The 26,940-nt window shown below is 36.1% G+C and overlaps 1 protein-coding gene across 4 annotated transcripts in view; it reads left to right on the forward strand.

Moving 5' to 3' along the window:
- Positions 1–26,940, forward strand: part of pvrl2l (PVR cell adhesion molecule related 2 like) — a 193,205-nt gene that overhangs the window by 61,515 nt on the left and 104,750 nt on the right. For 3 of the 4 annotated variants that reach the window (XM_067411284.1, XM_067411286.1, XM_067411285.1), the window contains exons 2-6: positions 13,205–13,314; positions 13,935–14,178; positions 17,492–17,785; positions 21,044–21,161; positions 24,990–25,138. In XM_067411284.1, coding sequence (XP_067267385.1) covers positions 13,205–13,314; positions 13,935–14,178; positions 17,492–17,785; positions 21,044–21,161; positions 24,990–25,138 — 915 coding nt within the window. Of the gene's footprint in view, positions 1–7,942; positions 7,990–13,204; positions 13,315–13,934; positions 14,179–17,491; positions 17,786–21,043; positions 21,162–24,989; positions 25,139–26,940 lie in introns of those variants that run through there. The other variant, XM_067411287.1, reaches the window with a different exon arrangement.

Consider the following 26,940-nt stretch of genomic DNA (forward strand, 5'->3'; position numbering starts at 1 on the left):
CCAACCACACAACCACTTTCATTTGTTGATATGTTATGAAGGTAGTCACTTACAAATGTGGTTTCCTAAGTAGGCAGTAGACGGCTAGGCTGCTAACTAGGCTTTGGAACCAAACTGAAGCATAGAAAAACTAGATGAGCTGAGCTTCAAGCGAAAGGAGATGAGAGTGGCCAGGAAACCCTGTGCCACTTAGCCGCTAGGAAACCTAATGGCACACTTCCTGTTCTAGAGAAAAGAGCTATCTTAGCAGGGTGAGGATGAAAGGAGAAAAGCTAACAAAAGATAAAAGAATGAACCATAAAGTGAAATGAAAGTGAAGTGAAAGTGAAAAGAATCAAAAAATTGAGATGCAGGAAGGAGATGCAGGTAGACGGGCATGAATAGAGGAACTATAGAGATGAAAGAGAGAGAAATATGGAGGGATGGCTGAGAGGAAAACACAAGGTGACCTTGAAAAAGTGACGGGAGGAGGGAAAATAAAGATGCAGGAGATGTGATCAAGAAGGAGAAAAGATCTGCTTGATGTCTGAGAGGGAACACAGGGTGAGGCGAACAGCTTTAGGCTGTGTGTGCTCACTCCGAGCTAGTGTTTTATGTCTGGATGAGGGTGTGTCCCCTGGCGTACGTTTGACAGGGGGTGTGTGAGTGAAAGACACAGAAACACAGTGGGTTTATAAAGGATAGAAGATTACTAGGTAGTGAGAGACAGCCGAGGGAGGGTGAGTTGGCGAAGGCATAAAGCTCTGTTAGATGGAATTTGTTTCACGAATTCACATTCAACAGAGTGAGAACTTCAGAGCTGTAAAGGATGGTCGAAATAAAGCGAATAAAAAAGAAAAGTACCAGAGGGGGCGAAACGTGGAACGGAAACATATAAAGAGAGGTGAGACGGGCCACCTTTACATAATTGCTCTCTGTGGCCATTTTGCTCCAATCACACAATCAGCAAAGCTAATGGATTCAGTGAGCTGGAGGTGTGTGTGCGAGATGATCGGCACACGCATTTAAGGTCTTCTTTATTATGGCATGGATACCATCGTCGTGCCTGCAGGGAACGCCGAGGTCGTTCGGTTCACGAGTGGGTACGCGTATGTTTTCGCACCTGGATTATAACAAGCTCTACTCACTGCTTTCCCATCACGGCCTGCCTTCAAACTCAAGCGCATCCCTTTTCTTCACCTCATGCCCTCGTCCCCTCTGCTTCCACAGTGACCTTTTCCACCTCCGGGCCATTCGGAGATTAAAGATTATAATTCACCTTAGAACTACTGGAAAATAACTTGCGTCACATGCAGTACTTATAGGAGACAGTATAGTTCCAATTATTATTTTACATTTCCTTTCTAAAGAAATGTACTTATTCATTTAAAGGTCATAGGTTTGGTTGAAACATTGGTAGGAATCTTTTAAATCAGTCAGGTTACATCATTTTTAATTAGACAGTGAAACTGCATTTACAGCTCATTGGTGGCTCTTTATTTATGCAAGAGTACCGTTTATGAAAGTAAATCCTCATTTGGCCTTTAGCTTTTGTGCACTTGTTTATTTTATACAGTGTAAAAGTAAATGCATTTTTAATATGCTATTTAATTGCGTATAATTATTTTAAATGTGCTCTAATGTGAACTGTAAAAACTTCAAGTGCGTGAGACTGAGTGCAGTTTAGAGCCACGCAGACAGACTTTTGATACTAGTTTTAGGTTCTTGTTTGTCATACATTCTGTCGCAAATATGATTGAAATATTACAATAGAAATGTTAAGGTTAATTATTTAAGGTACAGTTTGTCGATATGGCAGGTTTAGACTTTCAATGTCACCTGCAGTGTGAATGTTGCATCACGCTATTTAAAAAAAGAAAAAAAGAAAAAAAAAGAATACTTTTATTCAACAATACATTAAACTTGTCAAAATTGACAGTAAAGACATTTACAAAGATTCGTTAAAGGGTTAGTTCACCCAAAAATGAAAATTCTGTCATTAATTACTCACCCTCCTGTCGTTCGACACCCGTAAGACCTTCGTTCATCTTCAGAACACAAATTAAGATATTTTTTAAAATCCGATGTCTCAGTGAGGCATGCATTGCCAGCAAAACAATTAACACTTTCAATGCTCATAAAGCTACTAAAGACATATTTAAAACAGTTCATGTGACTACAGTGGTTCAACCTTAATGTTATGAAGTGACGAGAATACTTTTTGTACACCAAAAAAAACAAAATAGCGACTTTATTCAACAATATCTAGTGATGGGTGACTTCAAAACACTGCTTCAGGAAGCTTTACAAATCTTTTGTTTTGAATCAGTGTTTCAGAGCATGTATCGAACTGCCAAAGTCACGTGATTTCAGTAAACAAGGCTTCGTTACGTCATAAGTGTTTCAAAATTTCAATGGTTCACCACTGGGGGGCGTGACTGGCAGTTTGATACACCACTGATTCGAAAGAAAAGATTCGTAAAGCTTCATGAAGCAGTGTTTTGAGATCGCTCATCACTAGATATTGTTGAATAAAGTCATTATTTTGGCACACAAACATATTCTTGTCACTTCATAACATGAAGGTTGAACCACTGTAGTCACATGAAGCGTTTTAAATATGTCTTCAGTAGCTTGGGCATTGAAAGTGTTAAATATCTTGCTGGCAATGCAGGCCTCACTGAGCCAATCTGATTTTATGAAAAATATCTTAATTTGTGTTCCGAAGGTCTTAGGGGTGTGGAATGACATGAGGGTGAGTAATTAATGACATAATATTCATTTCATAATATTTAAATTCTGTTCTTTTGAACTTTCTATCCATCAAAGAATCCAGAAAAACAGTTTTGATTAAGCAGCTGAACTGTTTTCAGCATTGATGATAATAATGAGAAATGTTTATTGAGCACCAAATCAGCGTATTAGAATGATTTCTGAAGGATCATGTGACACTAAAGATTGGAGTAAAGATGCAAAAAATTTAGCTTTGCCTTCACAGAAATAAATGACTTTTTAAAATATATTACAGTAGAAAACGGGTATTTTAAAATGCAATAATATTTTGCAATATTACTGTTTTCACTGTATTTTTATAAAGTCAGCTTGGTGAGCATAAAATCATTTAAATACAAGATAAAAAAATAAAAAATCTTACCGACCCTGAGTTTTTGAACAGTAATTTACGTTCTAGAGAATCTGTTTGCAGTGATCCATGATTTATTTATTCCACAAGCAAAGAAAGGCCAGTTTCTGGGGAGTTATTGGGGTAGAACTAGTTGTATAGGTCATTAATCATGTTTTTCAAAACTACTTTGTGTAAAACTTTTTAATGAGAAGAAAATTACAGTGTGCCTCTTTAAGGAATGTCTTATTTACCAGAGTCTTTTTAATAACTGAGAGACTTCATCCGAGTTTCAAACTCATAACGGTCACTCAGGCGGCGGGAAGAAACACATTCCTGTGAGATTCTAAAAGCGTGCGCTGTGTGCCCTGGTGTCGCGCACTCACTGTGCTAATTATTTTCCAGTTGCTCTCCGTGGTCCAACGCCTCTGTTTGCGTCTTTGAGGCTTTCACACAAACCCGCGTGGAACGGGCTCAAGGGCTAACGAGTTCTAGAAATACTGTTCACAATTGACCTTGGGGAAACCGCTCAACCCTCAGAAGTCTGCACGTCCCTGTCTCGCGTGCATGGCATCACGTCCCTTGTTTCAATACTGAGAAGGACATCTGGTAGAAGAGTTGAGGCTGACTGAGAGAAATGTAGATAAAGCTGAAATGTAGATGTAGATAAAGCTGTTGATAATGTGAGGATCAATACACAGCAGCCTGATGTGTGTGTAAAATATATATATATATATATATATATATATATATATATATATATAAATTAAATTAAATATTAAATATACACACAGTGAGTACGGAAAGTATTCAGACCCCCTTACATTTTTCACTCTTTGTTATATTGCAGCCATTTGCTAAAATTATTTAAGTTCATTTTTTTCCTCATTAATGTACACACAGCACCCCATATTGACAAAAAAAAAAAAAACACAGAATTGTTGACATTTTTGCAGATTTATTCAAAAAGAAAAACTGAAATATCACATGGTCCTAAGTATTCAGACCCTTTGCTCAGTATTTAGTAGAAGCACCCTTTCTAATATAGCCATGAGTCTTTTTGGGAAAGATGCAACAAGTTTTTCACACCTGGATTTGGGGATGCTCTGCCATTCCTCCTTGCAGATCCTCTCCAGTTCTGTCAGGTTGGATGGTAAACGTTGGTGGACAGCCATTTTTAGGTCTCTCCAGAGATGCTCAATCGGGTTTAAGTCAGGGCTCTGGCTGGGCCATTCAAGAACAATCACGGAGTTGTTGTGAAGCCACTCCTTCATTATTTTAGCTGTGTGCTTAGGGTCATTGTCTTGTTGTAAGGTAAACCTTCGGCCCAGTCTGAGGTCCTGAGCACTCTGGAGAAGGTTTTCGTCCAGGATATCCCTGTACTTGGCCGCAATCATCTTTCCCTCAATTGCAACCAGTCGTCCTGTCCCTGCAGCTGAAAAACACCCTCACAGCATGATGCTGCCACCACCATGCTTCACTGTTGGGACTGTATTGGACAGGTGATGAGCAGTGCCTGGTTTTCTCCACACATACCGCTTAGAATTAAGGCCAAAAAGTTCTATCTTGGTCTCATCAGACCAGAGAATCTTATTTCTCACCATCTTGACAAACTCCATGCGGGCTTTCATGTGTCTTGCACTGAGGAGAGGCTTCCATCGGGCCACTCTGCCATAAAGCCCCGACTGGTGGAGGGCTGCAGTGATGGTTGACTTTCTACAACTTTCTCCCATCTCCCGACTGCATTTCTGGATCTCAGCCACATTGATCTATGGGTTCTTCTTTACCTCTCTCACCAAGGCTCTTCTCCCCCGATAGCTCAGTTTGGCCGGACAGCCAGCTCTAGGAAGGGTTCTTGTCATCCCAAATGTCTTCCATTTAAGGATTATGGAGGCCACTGTGCTCTTAGGAACCTTAAGTGCAGCAGAATTTTTTTTGTAACCTTGGCCAGATCTGTGCCTTGCCACAATTCTGTCTCTGAGCTCTTCAGGCAGTTCCTTTGACCTCATGATTCTCATTTGCTCTGACATGCACTGTGAGCTGTAAGGTCTTATATAGACAGGTGTGTGGCTTTCCTAATCAAGTCCAATCAGTATAATCAAACACAACTGGACTCAAATGAAGGTGTAGAACCATCTCAAGGATGATCAGAAGAAATGGACAGCACCTGAGTTAAATATATCAGTGTCACAGCAAAGGGTCTGAATACTTGGGTCCATGTGATATTTCAGTTTTTCTTTTTTAATAAATAATATCACTGTGTGTGTGTGTATGTATATATATATATATATATATATATATATATATATATATATGTTTTCAGCAAGCATATGTGGTTTGGTAAATGCCTTTTTCTCCTTAAATGTGGTTAAGTTTGTCATTCTTTAGTAAAGCGCCTGACTTGTTGTGCATCACGTGACTCATTTAGACAGAGAACAACATCCGTGAGAGGAAAATTTGAGGCTGAGTAGATAAAAATGTTGATAATAAAATTAGTATTTAAAAACAGTCTGAATAGATAAGTTCTTGAATATGTATTATGGCCTTGTCAGTTATTTTTTTTTCTGTTACCAATGAAAAACGTTTTTTCAAGGAAATATGGTGTGAAATAGTGAAAAAGACCATCTAATAATTTTGTTGGCTCAAACCTCCATTAGATTTGTGTGGAGTTTTCAAATGTTAAAATAAATACTTGACTTTCTTCTGGGGAACAGACAAAGAGAAATGTTGAAGGCTGTACTGGTCACTTCAATGGAAACTTTTAAACTTCAGTAAGGATGCAAAAGCACCATAAAAGCATTGTGTATATAATAGCCAGTACTACTCATACACTATCCACCTTTTCAATTTTTCATGTTAATGTGCTAGGCTTCTGGGGTCAGCTGCTTCCAGTTATTTTAGCTGTACAAAATTGTCCGTAATGCTGTTTAATGTTGGTATTTGGTAAAGTGGTATTCGTTTTCATATTATTTTTTTTTTTTTTTATATTAATCATAAACTCACTGGTTTTTAGTATAAATAGCTTTATCAGATCTCGCCCCCCTTTTACTACCATAGTATTTTTTTCTCTTTTTTTTTTTTTTTTTTTTTTTTTTTTTAACTTGAGGGTGAGTAAATGATGACAACATTTTAATTTTTGAGTGAACTATCCCTTTACATTTTAGTCGTTTAACTATAACGGCAATATGAATCAGAAGACTTGCACATTCTCAGGAAATTGCTTACTTCCATGATGAAAAATAAGGTCGATATCCCAAGTGTTCTGAAGTCATGCGATAACATTGTTAGGGGGACACATCAAAATGTATTTTGATTAGTCACTGACAATCTTCCCCTGCAGACAGCCATTAAACTCTGTGACTGGATTGAATCAGCAAACTTGAAGTGGATTAGTCTGATTCATGAATGAATCATTCACAGCCATTGAATTGGCTGAATTGATTCTGAATTGAATCAATTGATTCAGTGAAAAGATCAGAGTCAAAAACAGGGTTGGTGCTAAACCCTGAATATCCTGCGCCCTCAGTCAAGAAAATGGATTAAACAGAATACACTGTTTGCCAAGTGCATAGGCTTTCTAGCATTAATGGGCCCATCAAATGTTTGGTTACCAAAGTCACATTTTGATTCACACGTTTGACACACAAACCTCCTGTTTCATGGATCTCAATGAGTCAAACATTTTGGTCTAGGCAATTTTACTTTGTTTTCTGTAGGATATTATTCAATGCTCTGCCATTTGTATTTGCACAGTAGCTTTTAGTCTAATAGCTGTAGTAGCGACAAGTTTGTTTACGGTCCGAAAAATACGTGAATGGGCCACATATGTTTTTCTAGCTGGTGATACTTTGAGTTACGTCATCGCCTCCTTTCGTTACTTCAGACGCCCCCTCTTCAGTGCTTCACTGGCGCCAGCTCTGGTCAAAAGAACAATTTGTTACAAACTGGACATTCATGAACAGTCCATTTCTCACTATTTTAAAGCTATTATATGGCTTCAGAAGACTTGAAAATATAATGCACGAGTCATATGAACAGTTATATGATGATTCTTTTTGAAGTTTAAAAACTTCAGTCCTACATTCAGTCCTAAACATATTGGTTGCTTTTTTTGGTGCAGTTACAATTGATCAAATCCTCCACTGAGGGAAGAAAGTTGTACGGAATGGCTTGAGGGTGAGTAAATAGTGACAGAAAGACAGAATTTTAATTACTGGTGGAGCTAATCCTTTAGTTACATCTAAATAGATATCTAAAATTAAACATTTATGCATTCAGAGCCATCCCTGCGGTGCATATATATGAATATATTAATGACTCTGAGGTGAATATCACACGTTATTTAACATAAGCACCGATGTGCTTTGCATTGAGTACATAAAGCAATCGTATGTGCTTTTGGTAAATTGCTTCTGCCCCTTAAATGTGTTTGTGTTTTATTGAAGAGCCTGTTGCGTCCCTACTTTGGTTCGTTTGTCATCCTTAAGTAAAGCGTATCAGCAGTGCGCAGACACCCCGACTGTTTCAGAGGTATTAAAACCAGTGCAAATAGTAGATCAGTACAGGAATATGAGCAGAAACACTTGAACACAAAGGGAGGGGGTGTAAAGCATGCTGGGTATGCATGCAAATGAGACAGATATTTGATCCATGTTGGTTCTTTACTTTATTGTTCTCATTTTTTCCTTCTTTTTGAACCCATGGCGTTCTTTCATTGACCCTATGAAAAACGAATGACTAAAACATCGTACAACTACATTCCACCCGATGGCTCATTTGTTGATGTGTACGGAGGAAGAGGGAGAGAGGGAAATAGAGTTATGAGCCAAAGATAGAAGAAAACAAAAGAGGAGTGGAGCCGAGCGCGAGAGAGAGGTAAAGGGAGCGAGGTGAGTGAATAAATGCTTTGTGTTTCTGTTTCTTATACCGCCGAGCTGGTCTGACAGGCCATTGTGTACCTTCAGGGGGAATTCTGCTACAGTGAGTCACATGCAGCTCCTTGTATAATGAAAACACACACTTCCTGACATTAGAGCCCTGGATACGGACATGCACTGAGCACACTGTGATATGTGCTTGCATACCTCTTTCCTTGTACGAATGGCATGTTAATTGGAACTTAAATGTAAATACCTAGAACAAATGCTTAGTCAAAGATTATTTGGCCAATACAAATAACGATACAGCAGCAAAATGAAACTGGAAGCTTTAGATGGAAGTTAATGTTTGAAAAAAAAAAAAATCTAAAATGAAATTGGCTTCTATGACAGAAGATGTTACTTAAAATTGTCTTATAATATTATACTAAAATTTTCATGTAAGTCTTTAAAATGTATGTATATAGAAACTGTCAAGAGACATAAATTGTGTTACACAATCATACGAAAACATTTACATACACTACCAAAGCTGTTCAGAAGTTTGGGGTCAGTAAGATTTTTTAAATGTTTTTGAAAAAAGTCTCTTATGCTTACAATATTTTCTATCTTAATATACACTCTTAAAAATAAAGGTATCAAAAGGAACCTTTTTTTCCCCATAGAAAAACCATTTTTGGCTCCCCAAAGAACTTTCCAGTCAACAGTTGTTAAAAGAACTATTTTAATCATCTAAAGAACATTTTTCCACTATAAAGTAGAAACTTTTTGTTCAGTGGAAAGGTTCAATGGATGTTAAAGGGTTTTAATAGAATCATAGATGCCAGTAAAGAAGCTTTTCTTTTTTTAAGTGTATTTTAATATGTAATTTATTCCTGTGAAGTTACACAGTAGCATTAAGCATGTAAGTAGCACATTAAGCATGCAAGCTTAATTTTAAGCATCAATACTCCAGTCTTCAGAGTCGCATGATCCTTAAATCATTCTAATATGCTGATTTGCTGCTCAAGAAACATTTCTTTTGTTTCATTTCATTTATTTGAAATATAAATTATTTGTAGGGTTAGGCTTATTATTTGCATTGCACTGTTGTTGTATATACTATGCCCTGAAACATACTACACCAGCAATGTTGGGGAAAGTTACCTTTAAAAGTAATGCATTACAATATTGCATTACTCCCTAAAAAAGTAACTAATTGCATTACTTTTTATGGAAAGTAACTAAGTAATACATTTTTGTTTTGCTTTTTTCATCTGGGCTGTTTGTTTTTTAATAACAACAAAAATTTTTGCTTGTTAGTATGGTTGAATCGGATCGTCGAAGGTCAGCAGCAAAGAAATTGGTTAATAAAGTGAGATTAAATACATAAAGTATGTTTGTGTTGTTTAACATATTTAAATATTGCAGGTTTGCGTAATATACGAGATTGCATTTCACTGTTTTTATTCATTTTGAAGAAATACTGAATCTATTTTTGTGCAAGTGAGATGAGTAAATGTTCACATTTAGTCAGTAACCATCATGTGTACACAGCACACATAACACCTCTGCACTTACTCACAAATCTCTCAACATAAAGACAGGAGAGGAGTCAGTCAATACATGGGGAAAAACAACTTCTGTTACTTGTTTGAAAAAGTAACTGTTACTTATGTTACTTTACTAGTTACTTGAAAAAAGTAATCTGATTGTGTAATATGCGTTACGCCCAATACTGCACACAAGTTCAACTACTTTTAGTACTTTTGTGCGCTGTGATCTGAAAATGTGGCACTGCATTCTCAGCCTTGCCACAAGGGCTGCTATAGTGGACGTTAACATAAATGCTGCTTTATGGCTGTTTTTCTGCATTGTTGTCTTTGTGTAAAAATTGTATCTGGTCTAATATGCGTTCTTGGATTATTGTGACAGATATAAACATCATTAGAATGCTTAATGGGGCGTATATGGAATTGCCTTCAAGTATCTGTGCCATTAAGCCACATTTATGTGATGCAATTCAGGTAAATCAGCTAGATAAACATGTCAATTTAACTAACTTGAAGCCATTCAGCAAAATTTTCTTTAAACTGTTGCACTGCGATAGCAGTACTTGACTTGAAATAAAAAACTGATCATAGAAGAAGACAGTTTTTGCTAATTGATGCGTTAGCAACCCATGTGGCGTACTTAATTTGCGATATAAATTGTGTTTGGACACAATCATGTGTCACAGTCATAGAGCCTAAGGGTTTTTTAATACAGACGCATTACAGTACAAGTATTTGGCATCTTCAGTCAGTGTGTCATATACCTTTTAGTCAGTTTTATGTAACGTCTGATTTATAGGAGGTCAAATCGATTTAATGCCTTTTTGGAACATAAACCGAGTTGGATGTTTTCAATGTGGTGAAGGGGGTGTAGCATGAGGGGAGATTGCATTTGCATTTCAAAGTATACGTTTCTATAACCGAATCAAGCTCTGTTGTTTATGCATTATTTTATGTGGCCGCAACCCTATATTTGATAGATTTCATCCTCTCTGGGGTACATGCAATTTGAGGCCTGTCTTTAGAGTGTTTGACTGCACTGATGTTTCTGTAGGTTGGCAGGTCCAGCTGCTTTGTGAATGTGTGTGTGTTTGTGAGCACTGAGCCATTCCTTATTCCATCAGTATATATGGAGCAGCTCTCATGCTGTTCGCTGGCCTTTGACTCCTGGAGCTCTGAGCTGGAGGTCTCTCGCTTCTGTCTCCGCAGGAGCTCGCTAGAGTCTGTGGACTACTCGAGTCAAAACACGGGTTGTTTATTTTAACCTGCCTTTGTATACGGCCAGGTGAGAAAACGTGAAAGCAAAAAGAAAGCTAGTGCATTTTGAAAAACTTGAACTTTGCAATCTTCCATAAGTGAATGCTGTGCCGACACAAAGATCACCATCTGGGATCATGGCCACCGGGTCAAAATGTTCAAATGCAGAAGGAAAGTGCTTTGAAAGTGCTATGATTGGCACTGGAATGCAGTGTCAGTTTGCCATCAGTTTGAGGCAGACTGCAGAACAACGTATATCGGGTTATAGAATCATAAGTTTGTTTTTGTAGCACTAATACATGTGCAATTATTTTCTTTTATAGGCTTTAACCTCCTATTATAAAGTTTTGATGACTTGACACTTATGTTCAAGGACACATTTTTTTAAAAGCAGCATAAACGGTATTTTAATGATGATTTTTAATTATTTACGCACTTAATTACTTACAAGTCAAGTGTGTAATGTAATTTTCAGTTTGTAGAATCCATCTGTTATTTGCTGAGAGATGTTAGTCGGTGATGCTGAGAAAGTTAAGACTAATTATATTGCACACAAGCAAAAAACAATTAAAATTCTGTTCATATTAATATGAGGCCTTTGAACATATAATTGAGATCTAAATTGTTTTCTTCCCCAAAAATGAGAAAGTTAGCTATGGGTGTGTATATATAAAGTAAAAACTTTAAAATGAACCTGGATCAAATGACTTTTACTTTATTAAATTGTTCCCCACCATTGAATTTTCCGTAGTTATGCATTTTCTGAACTAGTACAGAATCTCTGGATCAAAACACAGATGAAGAACAAGCAGAAACAAGAGATAGAAGCATTAAACATTAAACATCAAACATCAAACATTAAACAGGATATAAATCAAAACGGCCTAACGTTACCGAATGAAATGTCGACCCAGGAAGAGGTATAGGACTGTGAAGCTTTGCAATTTATTTTGTTTCATTTCATTTATTTGAAATATAAATTATTTGTAGGGTTAGGCTTATTATTTGCAGTGCACTGTTGTTCTATATACTATGGCCTGAAACATACTGTACTACACAAGCAATGTTGGGGGAAGTTACCTTTAAAAGTAATGCATTACAATATTGCATTACTCCCTAAAAAAGTTACTAATTGCATTACTTAGTTACTTTTTATGGAAAGTAACTAAGTAATACACACAGTAATACATTATTTTTGTGCTGCTTTTTTTTTCATCTGGGCTGTTTGTTTTTTTAATAACAACAAAAAATTACATTTTTGACAAATGTAAAGCTTCAGGCTGATCACATACAATGTTTATCTAAATTTTTGCTTATTAGTATGGTTGAATCGGATCATCGAAGGTCAGCAGCAAAGACATTGGTGAATAAAGTGAGATTGAATACATAACGTATGTTTGTGTTGTTTAACATATTTAAATATTGCAGGTTTGCGTAATATACGAGATTGCATTTCACTGTTTTTATTCATTTTGAAGAAATGCGGATGTTGATGGACTCGATTTACTCCATATGTGTTTTGATCATCTTTCTAAATCTCACTGGGACATAGTCTTTGACAAAAATGTGATTTTCTCAGCTTTTTGTTTAATTTTTTTTTTTATTTTTTTTTTTTATGAAACCTACCCACATTTAATTGTTGATAAAGAATACATGAAGCTTTGAAAAAGAATATGTAATATACTCTTAATATACTCTTAAAAATAAAGGTTCTTTATTGGCTTCTATAGAAGAACTTTTAACATCCATGGAATCTTTCCATTGAACAAAAGGTTCTTTATTATGGAAAAAGTGATTCAGATTATTAAAAGAACCATTTATCTCTTTTTGCATGTTCTTTGAGGAACCTAAAATGCATTATCTTTGTCATTGCTGAAAAGATCTCTTTTTGGAACTTTTATTTTAAAAGTGTTCATGTTCCTTGTGTTATTACGATCAGTTCATTAGTGCACATTATTCCAAAGAAGAGTCCGGTTATTGATGGATAAAATCAAGCTCAACCCTACTTTTTGTTTATTGAATATTTTGTTTGCATTATGGAAGTAAAACGCTCTGAACGTTTCAAATTGACTTTTATAATGCTTCTCATCCAGATGCATTTGTTCAAGCGAGCTCTGATCCATATCCGTGATTGTGTAGATTGATGCTGTGATGATGAGATGGCTCAAAGTTTTTTTTTTTTTCTTTAATTATGGGCAATCAAAGCAGGATAAGTCTCATGCTGAGACAGTCTGCACATTTAGTCGATAGATATGAAGCCACTGAGCTCTAATCAGTCTGAGACTGCACTTTTTTCCCGGAGGAAGCTCAGACCCAGGAATATAACAGTCACTTTGGTGTGTTTCATATTAGCCTGATGTCTGGGTTTCATTTTCATAAATTAAATGTAGGCTCCGACACTGGAACGTTCTAACGTTTCACTCTTTCCTCTTTTGCAGTGGTCTGGAGTCAGCGTGTTCGAGTGGAATATGAGGTCACTGCGTATCCAAATAGCTCTGTCAATCTGCGCTGTGAGTTCATCAACAGCGGAAACACCAAACTCACACAGGTGAGACAAGATACTTTGATTAGTTCCAAGGGTCAAAAATGAGGTATTTGATGTCCTCGCCATATATACAGGGTAAATTCAGATAAATTGGGATACTTATATATATATATATATATATATATATATATATATATATATATATAAATAATATATAGATTTTGCAAATTTTTCCCAGTCATCTCAATGGCAAAAAGTATCCCAATTTACCTGAATGTGTATATAGATGGTGTGTATATATGTGTATATAGATGGTTGCGTTATTGTTGTTAAAAATAATAACCTTGAAAGCATATCAGAAGTCATTATCATGTTTTTTTTCGATAAAATCTATGTCTGCCTGCTTGATATACATTGGTGCACATTTCAATATGCAGAAATCACAACAGCATTATTCAGTGCATACGTGAATATTAATTATTGGCAATCCATAAAACACCTGTACATGTTGAACAAATGTTATATTTAGTGATAGTTCAGCACCGGCCCGAGTAATTGTCCAATGTTATCACCATCCATATGGTTAAGTCCTGAGTTTAAACAACAAGCAGATGGCTGGCAGCATGCAGTATGTTAAAGCAATGCCGTGCAAGAATTAATTCCCTATTTCTTCTGGTTCGTAGGTTTCGTGGATGTTTGAGCGTGTCGAGGGTGATAGACACAACATTGCTGTATTCCACCCCAATTATGGAGCCAGTTTCCCTAATAAAGAGTTTGAAGGCAGAGTTAATTTCACAAGGGGCTCCCTGGAGAACCCATCCATTAGGATCGACAAACTGAAGATGGCTGATGCTGGCAGGTACATTTGCGAGTACGCAACTTACCCCAGTGGAAATGAGCAGGGAACGACCACTCTCATCATGCTGGGTAAGTAACTCACTTGTGTTTATTTATAGACCTGCTTCAGTGCTTCCTACAAACAAGACAGACTCAAGTATAACAATTTAACAATATAAAATATATTAAATTCCATGCCAAATGATGACTCAAATATATTAATGAATTAGTGTTTCAACCAATTATACGATATGGTTCAAAAGAACTGATTCATGAAAATGAATCAAACTTTTCAATCACTATTTTTGGCCTTTTGGTTAAAATCAGAGATGCTTTTAAAACGGCCTCCTCTCTCATACTCTCGAGTCTTGACATGAGCAGGGAGCGTGAAATTAGCCTGCTGGCACAGTCTTTAGGAAATTTAATGGTCAAATAATTAGCGCATTAAAATAAAATCAATATTTACAATGTTTCCTAGTTTTATATTGCCAACAAAATTGTATCAGATTTGTTTTAAATGTTCATTAAATGTCTGCCTAAACAACAGACCACAAGGTTGATGCTTGGACTGCAAAATCGTTAGCTCTTCTTTTTGTGTAGTTAGGAAAGCACAGACACAGAGTCGTTCTAAACTACATTAGCTTTACTCACAGTAGCATTTCTGCTGTCTGCTTTAACACTAATGTCACCCATTAGCCTGATTCATCATTTGAATGACTAAGCTAATGCTATCATCAGAGACAAAGTGATGCTGTGCATCAGTGTTGCCCGTTTATCCTTGTTGGCTGTGTTCAAGCGTCTCGCTCGGTTTGTCTTTCACTGTTTAGCCCTGGGCAAACCAAGTAGAACATTAACTCAGCGTCCATCTTGTATTGTTGTTAACCACTTGCTTTTAAATGTGGGTTGGTTAATTTGAAATGATCATCTTTATAAAATTTATTTTACTATTCTTATATGCATTTTACAGAGTGATTATTTAATTTAATTTAATTTTAGCTATCATAAAATTTTATATAAATAATCTCAAAATTGTTTTGTTGCTAATATTATATACACACGTTACAATTTATAATAAATATTTAATATTTGCATACATATACTTAATTAAAATATTTTACAAGCATGCAAAATGCCACATAAGCTGCGTTTCCATTACCCTTCTAATTGCGCAAATTAAAATTGCGAATTGAAAATATGCCCAATGGGAAAACAAGGTGGTTTTTCAGGCAATTTGAAAAAGGAATATTTACAGGTGACCTGGCGTACATAGAAGTCGATCATTCTTTAAAGATGATACAGCTCCTATCTTTTTGAATGGGAAAATATCAAACTCTCCAAAGCTGTTCACCAAGCTTTCAATCAAATTTCATATATTTGAAATCACCAAAGAAATCTGACAACAACTCTCTTATAAATTTTGTTTAAACGCTTGAATCATGACAAAAAAACAGCATTTTTCAGGCTGGATCAAGCTAATGCTTATGCTCAGTCCTAAGTGCGTGTCTCTATAGGAAGTGTGCGTCTGACTGTTTCTATAGGGACTGGAGCTTTTAACGATAGCTGCAGTTATGCGATGACTTTACCAATCAGTGATTGGCTCTTTTTGAAGGCGGGACTTATTTCGCCATATTGCGTTTCCCTTTCTCCCATTCATAATAATACAAGTGCACTGTCTTCCTATATACAGTATAAAGTCTTTAGTTAATGGAAACTGCATCATTTCCCAGTAGTTTTTTATCGACATTTAGAAAATATCGAAAAAGTTTTGCGCAAATCTGACTCGGCTATAGAGTGATTATTTCATTTCAGCAGTTTGGTTTATCAATTCGATTTATTATATTTTATAATACTTTTTTAGTGAATTAAGACAAAATTCTAATCTTTTTAATTTGATTTCAGGCATTGTCTTTGAAAATAAATGAACAATGACGGATTCTTACACTTTTACGTTTGGTTGCCACCATTTATCTTTAAAGGTGCCGTAGAACGTCTTTTTAAAAAATGTAATATAAGTCTAAGGTGTCCCCTGAATGTGTCTGTGAAGTTTCAGCTCAAAATACCCCATAGATTTTTTTTTTATTAATTTTTTTAACTGCCTATTTTGGGGCATCATTAAATATGAGCCGATTTAGTCTGCGGCCCCTTTAAATGCTGACGCTCCCCGCCCCGGAGCTTGCGCTTGCCTTTAACAGCATAAACAAAGTTCACACAGCTAATATAACCCTCAAAATAGATCTTTACAAAGTGTTCGTCATCGGATCATGTGAGTAAAGTATTTATTTGGATGTTTACATTTGATTCTGAATGAGTTTGAGGCTGTGCTCCGTGGCTAACGGCTAATGCTACACTGTTGGAGAGATTTATAAAGAATGAAGTTGTGTTTATGCATTATACAGACTGCAAGTGTTTAATAATGAAAATAACGACGGCTCTTGTCTCCGTGAATACAGTAAGAAACGATGGTAACTTTAACCACATTTAACAGTACATTAGCAAAACATGCTAATGAAACATTTAAAAAGACAATTTACAAATATCACTAAAAATATCATGATATCATGGATCATGTCAGCTATTATTGCTCCATCTTCCATTTTTCACTATTGTTCTTGCTTGCTTACCTAGTCTGATGATTCAGCTGTGCAAAGATCCAGATGTTAATACTAGCTGCCCTTGTCTAATGCTTGAACATGGGCTGGCATATGCAAATATTGGGGGCGTACATATTAATGATCCCGACTGTTACATAGTAACGGTGTTATGTTGAGATTCGCCTGTTCATCGGAGGTCTTTTAAACAAATGAGATTTATAAAAGGAGGAAGCAACGGTGTTTGAGACTCACTGTATGTCATTTCCATGTACTGAACTCTTGTTATTTAACTATGCCAAAATAAATTAAATTTTTAATTCTAGGGCACCTTTAATGTTTAAGCTCATCGTTGGCACAGAGGTACAAAGATGTCAGTATCAGGCACTGAAAAAACAGTTCTCTGATAAGCTTCATTCTACTCAGTTCTGTGATTAAAATATTTTTGTTTAATGACCTCTATAATTGACCGTCCCAGATTGTCCCAGGCATCCAGTTTCCTATATAACTGTGCTAAATTCATGTCTCTTGTATCACTCTGCGCTCTTTCTTCTCATGTAATTAATCAATATCCATTTTTTTTATTTGGTGAGTAGCTGTGTAATTAGTGGCCCTGTTTGAATGCTTGAAACACCTTGTCGACATTTATTTTAGAAAATGACCGGCTGACTGTCCCCTTAATACGAGTCAATGACATGTCGGAGTGCCGTGTTGCTTTGTTGCATGTTTTTATTTAGCTCAAGCACCACTTGATTGGTTTTCAATAGCCTTTTTTAAACAATGTCATGTTTTAAATAATTTTTTTTCTCCATCAGCTAAACCCAAAAACTCAGCTACCGCCATCCCAGTCCGAGCCGGCCCTTCTGAAGTTGTTGTGGCAAGTTGTGTGGCAGCCCAAGGAAAACCAGAGGCAACAATCTCCTGGATTACAACTATTGCTGGCCGCTATAACAACACTTCAGTGCCCGAAGTGGACGGCACAGTGACCGTGAAGAGCGAGTTTCGGATGGTCCCGACACCTGCTGAAAATGGAAAAGAACTCACCTGCCTGGTAACCCAGAGGACGCAGAGCGAGCCAAAATCCTTCACCTTGAAGCTAGTGGTGGAGTGTAAGATTCATGCACAAACTCACACACTGCTAGAAGTAGATCTTCGAAATGGAAAATTCTGTCATTATTCGCTCACAATATCCATATGACTTTGTTTCTTCTAAAGAGTGACTTTTCCAGGTCAGTCTTTTCAATTTAATGGAAATAAATGGGGCTGTCAAGCTCACTGTAAAATGATAGATTTTCATAAGATAGCAATGAACAATTAATTTTATGAATCTGATCTTTTCTAAAAAATCTGATCTAGCTTACAAATCAAGGCTTCCTTTCCCAAAAACATTGTAACACCATTGGTGCCAGTATTTTCAGCAATCTACTTAAGCTTGCAATGCTTTTCGGGAACGCAGCCCTTGTCTGAATGATTCATTTGTGAATCAGACTGTTTCACTGATTCGCTCCGGTCATAGCAGTTAATATCTCACTGGAGGGAGAAGATAAAAATATAAATAAAGACGGTAGCACTTTATTTTACAGTGCGTGTACTTTCCTGGTATATATATTGTGATTATGTTGTACATACGGGTAAAAGAGTGGTAACACAAGGTACTTACCTGACATGTATGTACATGGAAACTAATAAGTAACGTTTGACGCTAAAAGTTTGAGGTTTTGACTTTAAAATGTCGTCTTGTTGTGTTTTTGGCTGCCAGAATAGAAGGAACAGGACTTTTGGTTCAAAACTAAATTTCTACCAGATCCCGGAACATTCCTTCACAGAAATCAATAAGATAATTGCGGTTGAATGCAATATGGCGTACAGACTAGACGGTTTGCAGTGCACACTTCATATCAGGTAAAATAATCGATGCATATGTAATGGTGTGTTGGTTTTATCTAGTACAAATCAGCAAGTTACTGTTTTATAGCTGAAAAGTCGCCAACTTTCAGCGCGCTAGCCTGCTTAAATGTTAAACAAACATACAGCGATAGATGTGTGTGCCATCTTTTGAATGGTCTCTTAAAATAATCCACATTGCTAGCCATAATCATAGTTAGCCCAGCGTTAGGTTACATTAGACAATAAGCCTTGACAAAATTCCCCAAACCACCCGAAAGTAATTCATATGTTGTCTAGGAAATATCCAAAACGTAAGTTAATTTACAAAAATAGCTGTCACGGTCCCGCAGAGTCAGTGACTGCACATATTCGGACAGTTCTGAACCTTCTTCTGCATCTATGTTTAATAAATCCCTCCTAGCTAGCTTACGCTTGTCAACATTGAGTCCAGCGTCTCTTTTTGCCTCCAGCTAAGCCCCGCCCACCAGGAAACGTTGCAATGTTTACAAACTTTTAAGGGGTCTATAGACAAGTGTTGGGTGATAACAACAGGCGCTTACTTATAGTGTCCGTATATGTAACTAACAGACACATTACTGTACTTACTAATGGTTTGTACATGGTAACTATGTTGTACTTATGGACAAGTGTGGGTAATAACAGACACTTATTTATGGTAACTAGTAAGACACATTAATGTACTTGCTAATGGTATATACACAGTAACTATGTAGTACTTACAGACAAGAGTAGGTAATAACAGGAACCCCCCCAGCCTAAGTAATGTATTAACTAACTGGTATATTCACTAGTACGTTCATTGTAAGTACATGGAAAAGGACTGTAAAATAAATTGCATCCTTGTACATAAATATTACATAGGAATTACCAGCTCTTACCAGTGGCCAGTTGCATGAACTGCTTAGTCATCTTTTTTTTTTTTTTTTTCTTCAAGACTGGTGCTAACTTTGTAAAGTCAGTTACATAAAAAGGTAGATCAGTCTCATTTGAATCAGAAAAGTAAGACCGATTAGCCCTAACTAACTGCTAATTGGTCAAACTAGATCTTAAGTTATAGTCTTAACATAGAGACTAAGTTTATGCAACCGGCCACAGGTGTAACTTACACATTAACTAACTGGTTTATTCACTAGTGCGTTCATAGTAAGTACATGGAAATAGGACTGTGAAATAAAGTGCACCCTTGTACATAAACATTACTCTTTAACCTTTGTAATAATAAGCTTAAGCATATTAACTAGTAAGGACTGTAAAATAAGATGCACTATTGTGGAGAGCAATTTCGCATTACCAGTTCATAAAACACTACATAAAGTATACATAGTGCAGCAAAACAATTGCTTTATTTCTTGAAAATTTTGTTTTACTTACTAGTGTCCATGAGTACAACATAGTAAGTGTCTTACAATAAACCATAAATTTCTGTTATTACCCATAAGTACAACATAGTTACCATGTACATACCATTAGTAAGTCAGTCTGTTAGTTACAATATACTGCCACTATAAGTAAGCGCCTGTTGTTATTACCCAACACTTGTCTATAGGTACAAAGTATTTACCATATATGTACCGTTGGAAAGTACAGCAGTGATTCTTATTAGTTTCCATGTACATACATGTCAGGTAAGTACCTTGTGTTACCACTCTTTTACCCGTATGTACAACGTAATTACTATATATATGTACAAGGAAAGTACACATAAAATAAAGTGCTACCATAAAGGCTTAAATTTTGGTCAGTTCCTTGCACAAAGCTATTGTATGACTTTAATAAAACAGTTATAGTGCTTTTGTGTCCTTTTCGAAGCTTGAAAGCTTTAGTTCCCATTCATTGTAAGTGCAAAGAAAAGCCAACCAGCAGAGTATTCGAAACTTTTTTTGTGTGTGTTTCAGCGAAGAATGGTTTGGGAACGACATGAAAGTTAGTAAATGAGGACAGGATTTTCATTTCTGGCCAAACTAATCCTTTAAAGGTGTGCGTTCTCAGTGACACACATATGAACTTATAATCCGCCCCGTATCATTCGCTCATAACACCTTTTCTCCCTCACCCACCCTCCTTTTCATCGAAAAATGCATTTAAGCATCTTCGCTTCTGCCTCATATGTCTGCCTCAACGCATTGTTTGCATTTTTTTCATGAAAGCTATTTACGGAGTGTTTGAGGTGTCTGTGTTTGCATAGCTGAGCTGGAATGTTTGAGGGTGTCAGAGATTTGCAGCTTCACCATTTCTTTTATAAACGCCTCTGTTGGAACATCCTCACCTCTTGCACTTTCATTCTGCATTTCTCCAGCGTGTTAAAGCCCTTTGAGGATCTATAGGGCAGTGCCACCTTCAGCAAACCTGTATCTTCCCTTCCCACCCCTGAACGGCAGATTTGAACTGCTTTGAACTGTGCTTTCAATGCAGGATTTAATGATGAATGAATGTCCCTCTCTATCTCACATTCTTTCTAGACCCACCCACTGTGACAATAGATGGATATGACAATAACTGGTATATGGGGCGGACTGATGCTGTTTTGACCTGCGAGGCTGACGCCAACCCAGAACCCACTGAGATTACCTGGACAACGTGAGTTCCTTCTTAATACATTTTCAGAAATAGTTCAAAATTCTGTCATTTATGCATGTCATTCAAAACCTGTATTGTTTTGCTTTGGTCAAACACAGAGGATGTTTAGCAGAATGCTTAAATTACACTTAACTTATGCTCACCAAGGCTGCATTTATCTGATCAAAAATACAGTACAAACAGTATTACTATTATTAAGTCTTCAGTAGGGTTGGGTACCGTTCACATTTTAACTGGTACCAGTATCGGTACCTGAAATTCGGTGCTGGTACCCAACGGTACCTTATTTCAGTATTTTACTCTCCGTGTAATAACAAAAACATTTATTTCAGTAAAAAAATAAGACTAAACCTAGGGAAGAGGATTAGGGCCAAGCAATAATAAAAAATAAAACCATCTCGAGATTAAAGTTGTTAAATTTCGAGAAAAAAGTCGAAATAAAATGTTGAGAATAAACTCATTAAATTACGAGAAAAAACGTGTTAAATTTAAAAAAAAGGTAGAGATAAAATGTTGAGAATAAACTCGTTAAATTACGAGAAAAAACTCATTAAATTTCGAGAAAAAGGTCGAGATAAAATGTTGAGAATAAAGTAATTAAATTACGAGAAAAAAGTCGTTAAATTATGAGAACAAATTCATAATTTAACGTATTTGTTCTCGTAATTTAACGACTTTTTTCTCATAATTTAAGGTTTATTCTCAACATTTTATCTAGACTTTTTTCTCGAAATTTAACGTCATTTTTCTCATAATTTAATGAATATGTTCTCGTAATTTAACGACTTTTTTCTCTAAATTTAATGACTTTATTCTCAAATTTTTTCTCGATTTTATTTTTTTCTCTAAATTTAACAAGTTTTTTTCGTAATTTAACGAGTTTATTCTCAACATTTTATCTCGACTTTTTTCTCTAAATTTAACGACATTTTTCTCGTAATTTAACGAGTTTATTCTCAACATTTTTTGACTTTTTTCTCGAAATTTAACAAGTTTATTCTCGTAATTTAACGAGTTTATTCTCAACATTTTATTTTGACATTTTTCTCGAAATTTAACAACTTTAATCTCAAGATGGTTTTATTTTTTTATTATTGCTTGGCCCTAATCCTCTTCTGTATAAACCTCACAATTTCATCATTTTTTTTTATTTTTATTATTTCGAAATTTTACACACTAGACGAAATAAACTTATGTGTGTGCTGTAGCATGAGAACACATTACAGCGGAGAATTTAAATGTCATGAAAGACTGTTCTTCACTTCTGCTCTTCAGTGTTGTGTTCGAACGTGCTGTGAGTGTGTTTCCTCAGCACAGTAGCACAAAAGTGTTGTTTCATTTTCCCCACGATGCTCAGAGCTGGAGTTTGACTAACAACACATGGAAGAATGACACTGACATTATTTAGTATGTAACAACATGCGGAGCGCGCATGAGAGCGGTTTCTACGCGGAACACCAGAGTGAGATTAACAACGCTTGTAACGCGGATCATAGATCATATACAGTTTTGTGAAATTTAACCACATTTCAGAATGTTTAGCCATTGCTCTGTGTGTTGTGTCTGAACAAGTTGCTGGGGTGACTTGAGTTGAGCTTATTTGACATAAAAAGTAGTAATACATCATTGTTACAACTTCTTTGTCAGGGATAACACAATAAAGTTGCATTAACTTATTTTCATTGTGGTTCTTGATTTTGTTGACGTTGCATGGTCTCTCCCTTGCTTTCTCTGCCGTACCTTACTCTCTTGCCCAAATGCATTCTCACTTCTCAGGTACCGAAATTTGGCACCGATTGATTTAATGTGAATCAGTACTCTGTAGTACCAATGTAATTCGGTTGGTACCCTTAAAAGTATTGATTTCGGTACCCAACTCTAGCCTTCAGTGTCACATTGTCCTTCGGAAATCATTTTAATAAGCTGATTTGATGCTTAAACATTTCTTATCAATATTGAAAACAGTTATGCTGCTTAATATTTTTGTGGAAACTGATAAATTTTCAGGATTCTTTGACGAATAGGAGGTTCAGAAGAACGCTTACTTGAAAAATACATGTTTGTAACATTATAAATGTCACTTTTGATCAATTTAACTTGCTGAAGAAGTTTCTTTTTAAAAAAAATAATAATAATCTTATCAACTTCAAACTTTTGTACGGAAGAGGATTAGGGCCAAGCAATAATAAAAAAATAAAACCATCTCGAGATTAAAGTTGTTAAATTTCAAGAAAAAAGTCGAGATAAAATGTTGAGAATAAAGTCATTAAATTATGAGAACAAATTCGTTAAATTTCGAGAAAAAAAGTCTAAATAAAATGTTGAGAATAAAGTCATTAAATTACAAGAAAAAAGTCATTAAATTATGAGAACAAATTCATTAAATTATGAGAAAAAAGTCGTTAAATTTCGAGAAAAAAATGTCGAGATAAAATGTTGAGAATAAAGTCATTAAATTATGAGAACAAATTCGTTAAATTTCGAGAAAAAAAGTCTAAATAAAATGTTTAGAATAAAGTCATTAAATTACGAGAAAAAAGTCGTTAGATTATGAGAACAAATTCTTTAAATTATGAGGAAAAAAAGGCATTAAATTTCGAGAAAAAAATGTTGTGATAAAATGTTGAGAAAAAAATCATTAAATTACAAGAAAAAAGTCATTAAATTATGAGAACAAATTCATTAAATTATGAGAAAAAAGTCGTTAAATTTCGAGAAAAAAATGTTGAGATAAAATGTTGAGAAAAAAATCATTAAATTACAAGAAAAAAGTCATTAAATTATGAGAACAAATTCATTAAATTATGAAAAAAAAGTCGAGATAAAGTTGAGAAAAAGTTGAGATAAAATGTTGAGAATAAAGTCATTAAATTATGAGAACAAATTCGTAATTTAACGAATTTGTTCTTGTAATTTAACGACTTTTTCTCGTAATTTAATGTTTATTCTCAAAATTTTATCTCGACCTTTTTCTCGTAATTTAACAACTTTAATCTCGAGATGGTTTTATTTTTTTATTATTGCTTGGCCCTAATCCTCTTCTGTACTTTTGAATTGTAGTGTATATATAAAATATCTGCTTGGACATTCTGCTAAATATTCTCTTCCACAAAAAAAAAAAATCAGCTTAGAAAAACACAAGGGTGAGTAAATGATGCCAGAATTTACTCAAAACAGAAAGAAACAATAATACTTTAGTTTTCATTAGCATTAGTATTCATTTAGTCTGAAGAAAGTCCATATTTAATATTTATGTGTATGTGCTGCTGCTCCATCTCCAATATGATTGAAACAGATTCATATATGGCAGTTTTGCTGCTAACAACAGCCACAGGCTAATTGGCTCTGAATTGAGGAAGCATCTCTGCCTGCGGTATAAAGCAACAACAGCCTATTAACGCTTCACTGCTTCAACTTCATTTTTTCACCAAAACAATGGAGAACATGAATCAATACAGATAGAAAAACAGTATTTATTAGCAAGACTTATTTATTAGATGTAGCCATTTGATTGCAAAGTTTCAAGTTAGTTGACGAATATGCAACACTTACGTATTTATTTGAAACATTTTCAAATGACGTAGGCCTAATTATAATAGTGTGCATTAGTGTGTCATAAAAAACCCTGTTTCAGCACACAAAGGCTAATTAAAAAAAGAAATAACATGCAATCATTGTTTTCCACCGTGTATAACACAATGTCTCAAAACATGATATTTAATAAATATGGATGTATTTTCAGTAAATAAGTGTTATGTTTCTGAAATAAGCCAACATGGTTTTAAAGACTAGCTAGAAATGCCGTTTTCTGTGTTGATGGTTCCTCAGCACGTCGGGTCAGATGCCGCCTTCGGTACGGGTGGAACACAACCGGCTGCTGGTGAGGAAGGTGGACGAAACGGTGAACACAACATTTGTGTGTGAGGTGAAGAACCGTCTGGGTGCTGGCAAGAAAGAGCTCTCCGCCACAGTCATCGGTGAGTAGCTCCATGCAGGAATGACACATGTACTCATGAGTCTGTGCTGATGTAAACGTTCAGTACACTTTTCAGCTCAAGTACAGTGTGCTAACCAGGCACGGTGAGCGAAAGCATTTCGTGCCTGGTTAGGACACAGTGTTGCACGCCACCTCCCTCGCACGTAGGAGGACACAAAATGTGGGAAACAGGTTTCTCCTTACTAAATACAGATACATTTTGGTATTCATATACACTTCTCTAATGTGGGTGGGCTTCAAATGCCAGACTCTTACTTGGTGGTTGGGTTTCTAGGTAGCCTGCCCAACCTAATTTTGCGGGATTTTCTCCAGAAGTCTTTCTGCTATGTGAAGTCACTTGGTGTGAGCCAGTTTGCCGGGTTGCTTTTTATTTCTTCTTTTCACGTGTTTTATTTTCCCTCTTCACCATACCTAACAACACAGTACTGTTGTATCTTTGTTTAACCTCTTTTAATAGAAAAAAAAATGCTATTGTTCTTTTCCTCTCTGTTCCTGTGCATGGTTTTCTTTCTTTTCCTGCAGCTTTGTTGTGCCAAAACGCACACATTTTGTGTAAGCATTAATGCACAATACAGTCTTGATGTTCCATTTCTTAAAACGCTAGCCGTTGTTGATCAGCTATGGATTGGCTGCTTCACTAAATGGACGCGTGTAGGCCCGCGAGCCACTGTGCTTTTGGCACTTTCTCATGCCAAGGCAAGCGCAAGAGCCGAATTTAGAATCCGTGGGAATCCTTTTGGAAATTTCAATTGTCTTGTGGGAGAACAAAGGCTCTTTGTAGGCGCACTGTAGCGAGAAAGTGTGGGATGTTGTTCTAATGTGTTTTTTTTTTTCCCCTTTTCACAATGGTATTATAGAGGAGAGTTTTATCACAGTCATAAGGACACCTAGTCCTCACAGTAACATTCTCGTACCTTCACTTGATACATTCTCCGTTGCCAAACATAATTGTGGATTGCCACAGAGGCTAAGTCACTGCATTGTGAATTATCTGGTTGTTTGCATGATGTTCGTTTTGTCCCTGCTTAAAAGGCTGGCGATTTCCATGCTGGTCTAGGTTGGTTTATGCTGGTTAGTGCTGGTCTAGCAGGACTTTTCAGCAGGTTAGTTGAGTTGCTTGAGTGTGATTGTTAGTGAAATGTGCCTGTGGCAAAGAAATACTTTACTTTAATACACACTCACATATATTAGGGATTGGCAAGAGTAGCAAAGTACTTTGCTACTTGGGTCAGCAATGATCAATCATGCAAAACCTGCTGAAAAACAAGCAGTTTAAACCATCCTAAATAGTTTTTACTGGTTTAAGATGGTCCCAGCCTGGCAACCAGGTGTTTAACTGGTCAGTCTAAAATGATCTCCCAACCTGACCATCTGAAATGTGTCCAAAACCCCTGTAAACCATAGGTGGTTTAAACTGGTCTAGATGGTCTACCGGAATGGACAAGTTGGTTTTTAGCTGGTCAGTCTTGCTTATTTCCAACCCCGACCAGCTGAAAACCATCAAAACTGATCTGTCTAACCAGGTTGCAAAACTAGAAGACCCTAGGCCTGGTTTAAGCTGTTTTTTCTTTCAAGTACTTGAGTTTTTGGGTGTGACAGCAATCATGAACACATTATTTAAAAAAAACTTAAACCAGCTCAAATTAGATTTCTGGTCTTACTTGGTTTAAGGTGACAAATGTCTCCCAGTATGGCCAGGTTGGTGAGTTTTTATGGTTTTAGAGGGGTTTTGGACACTTTCATTTGGCCAGGGTGGGATATCAGCTTGTCAGGCTTGGAGAC

The sequence above is a fragment of the Chanodichthys erythropterus genome, chromosome 15 (genome assembly GCF_024489055.1).
Source record: "Chanodichthys erythropterus isolate Z2021 chromosome 15, ASM2448905v1, whole genome shotgun sequence".
NCBI classification, from domain to species: domain Eukaryota; kingdom Metazoa; phylum Chordata; class Actinopteri; order Cypriniformes; family Xenocyprididae; genus Chanodichthys; species Chanodichthys erythropterus.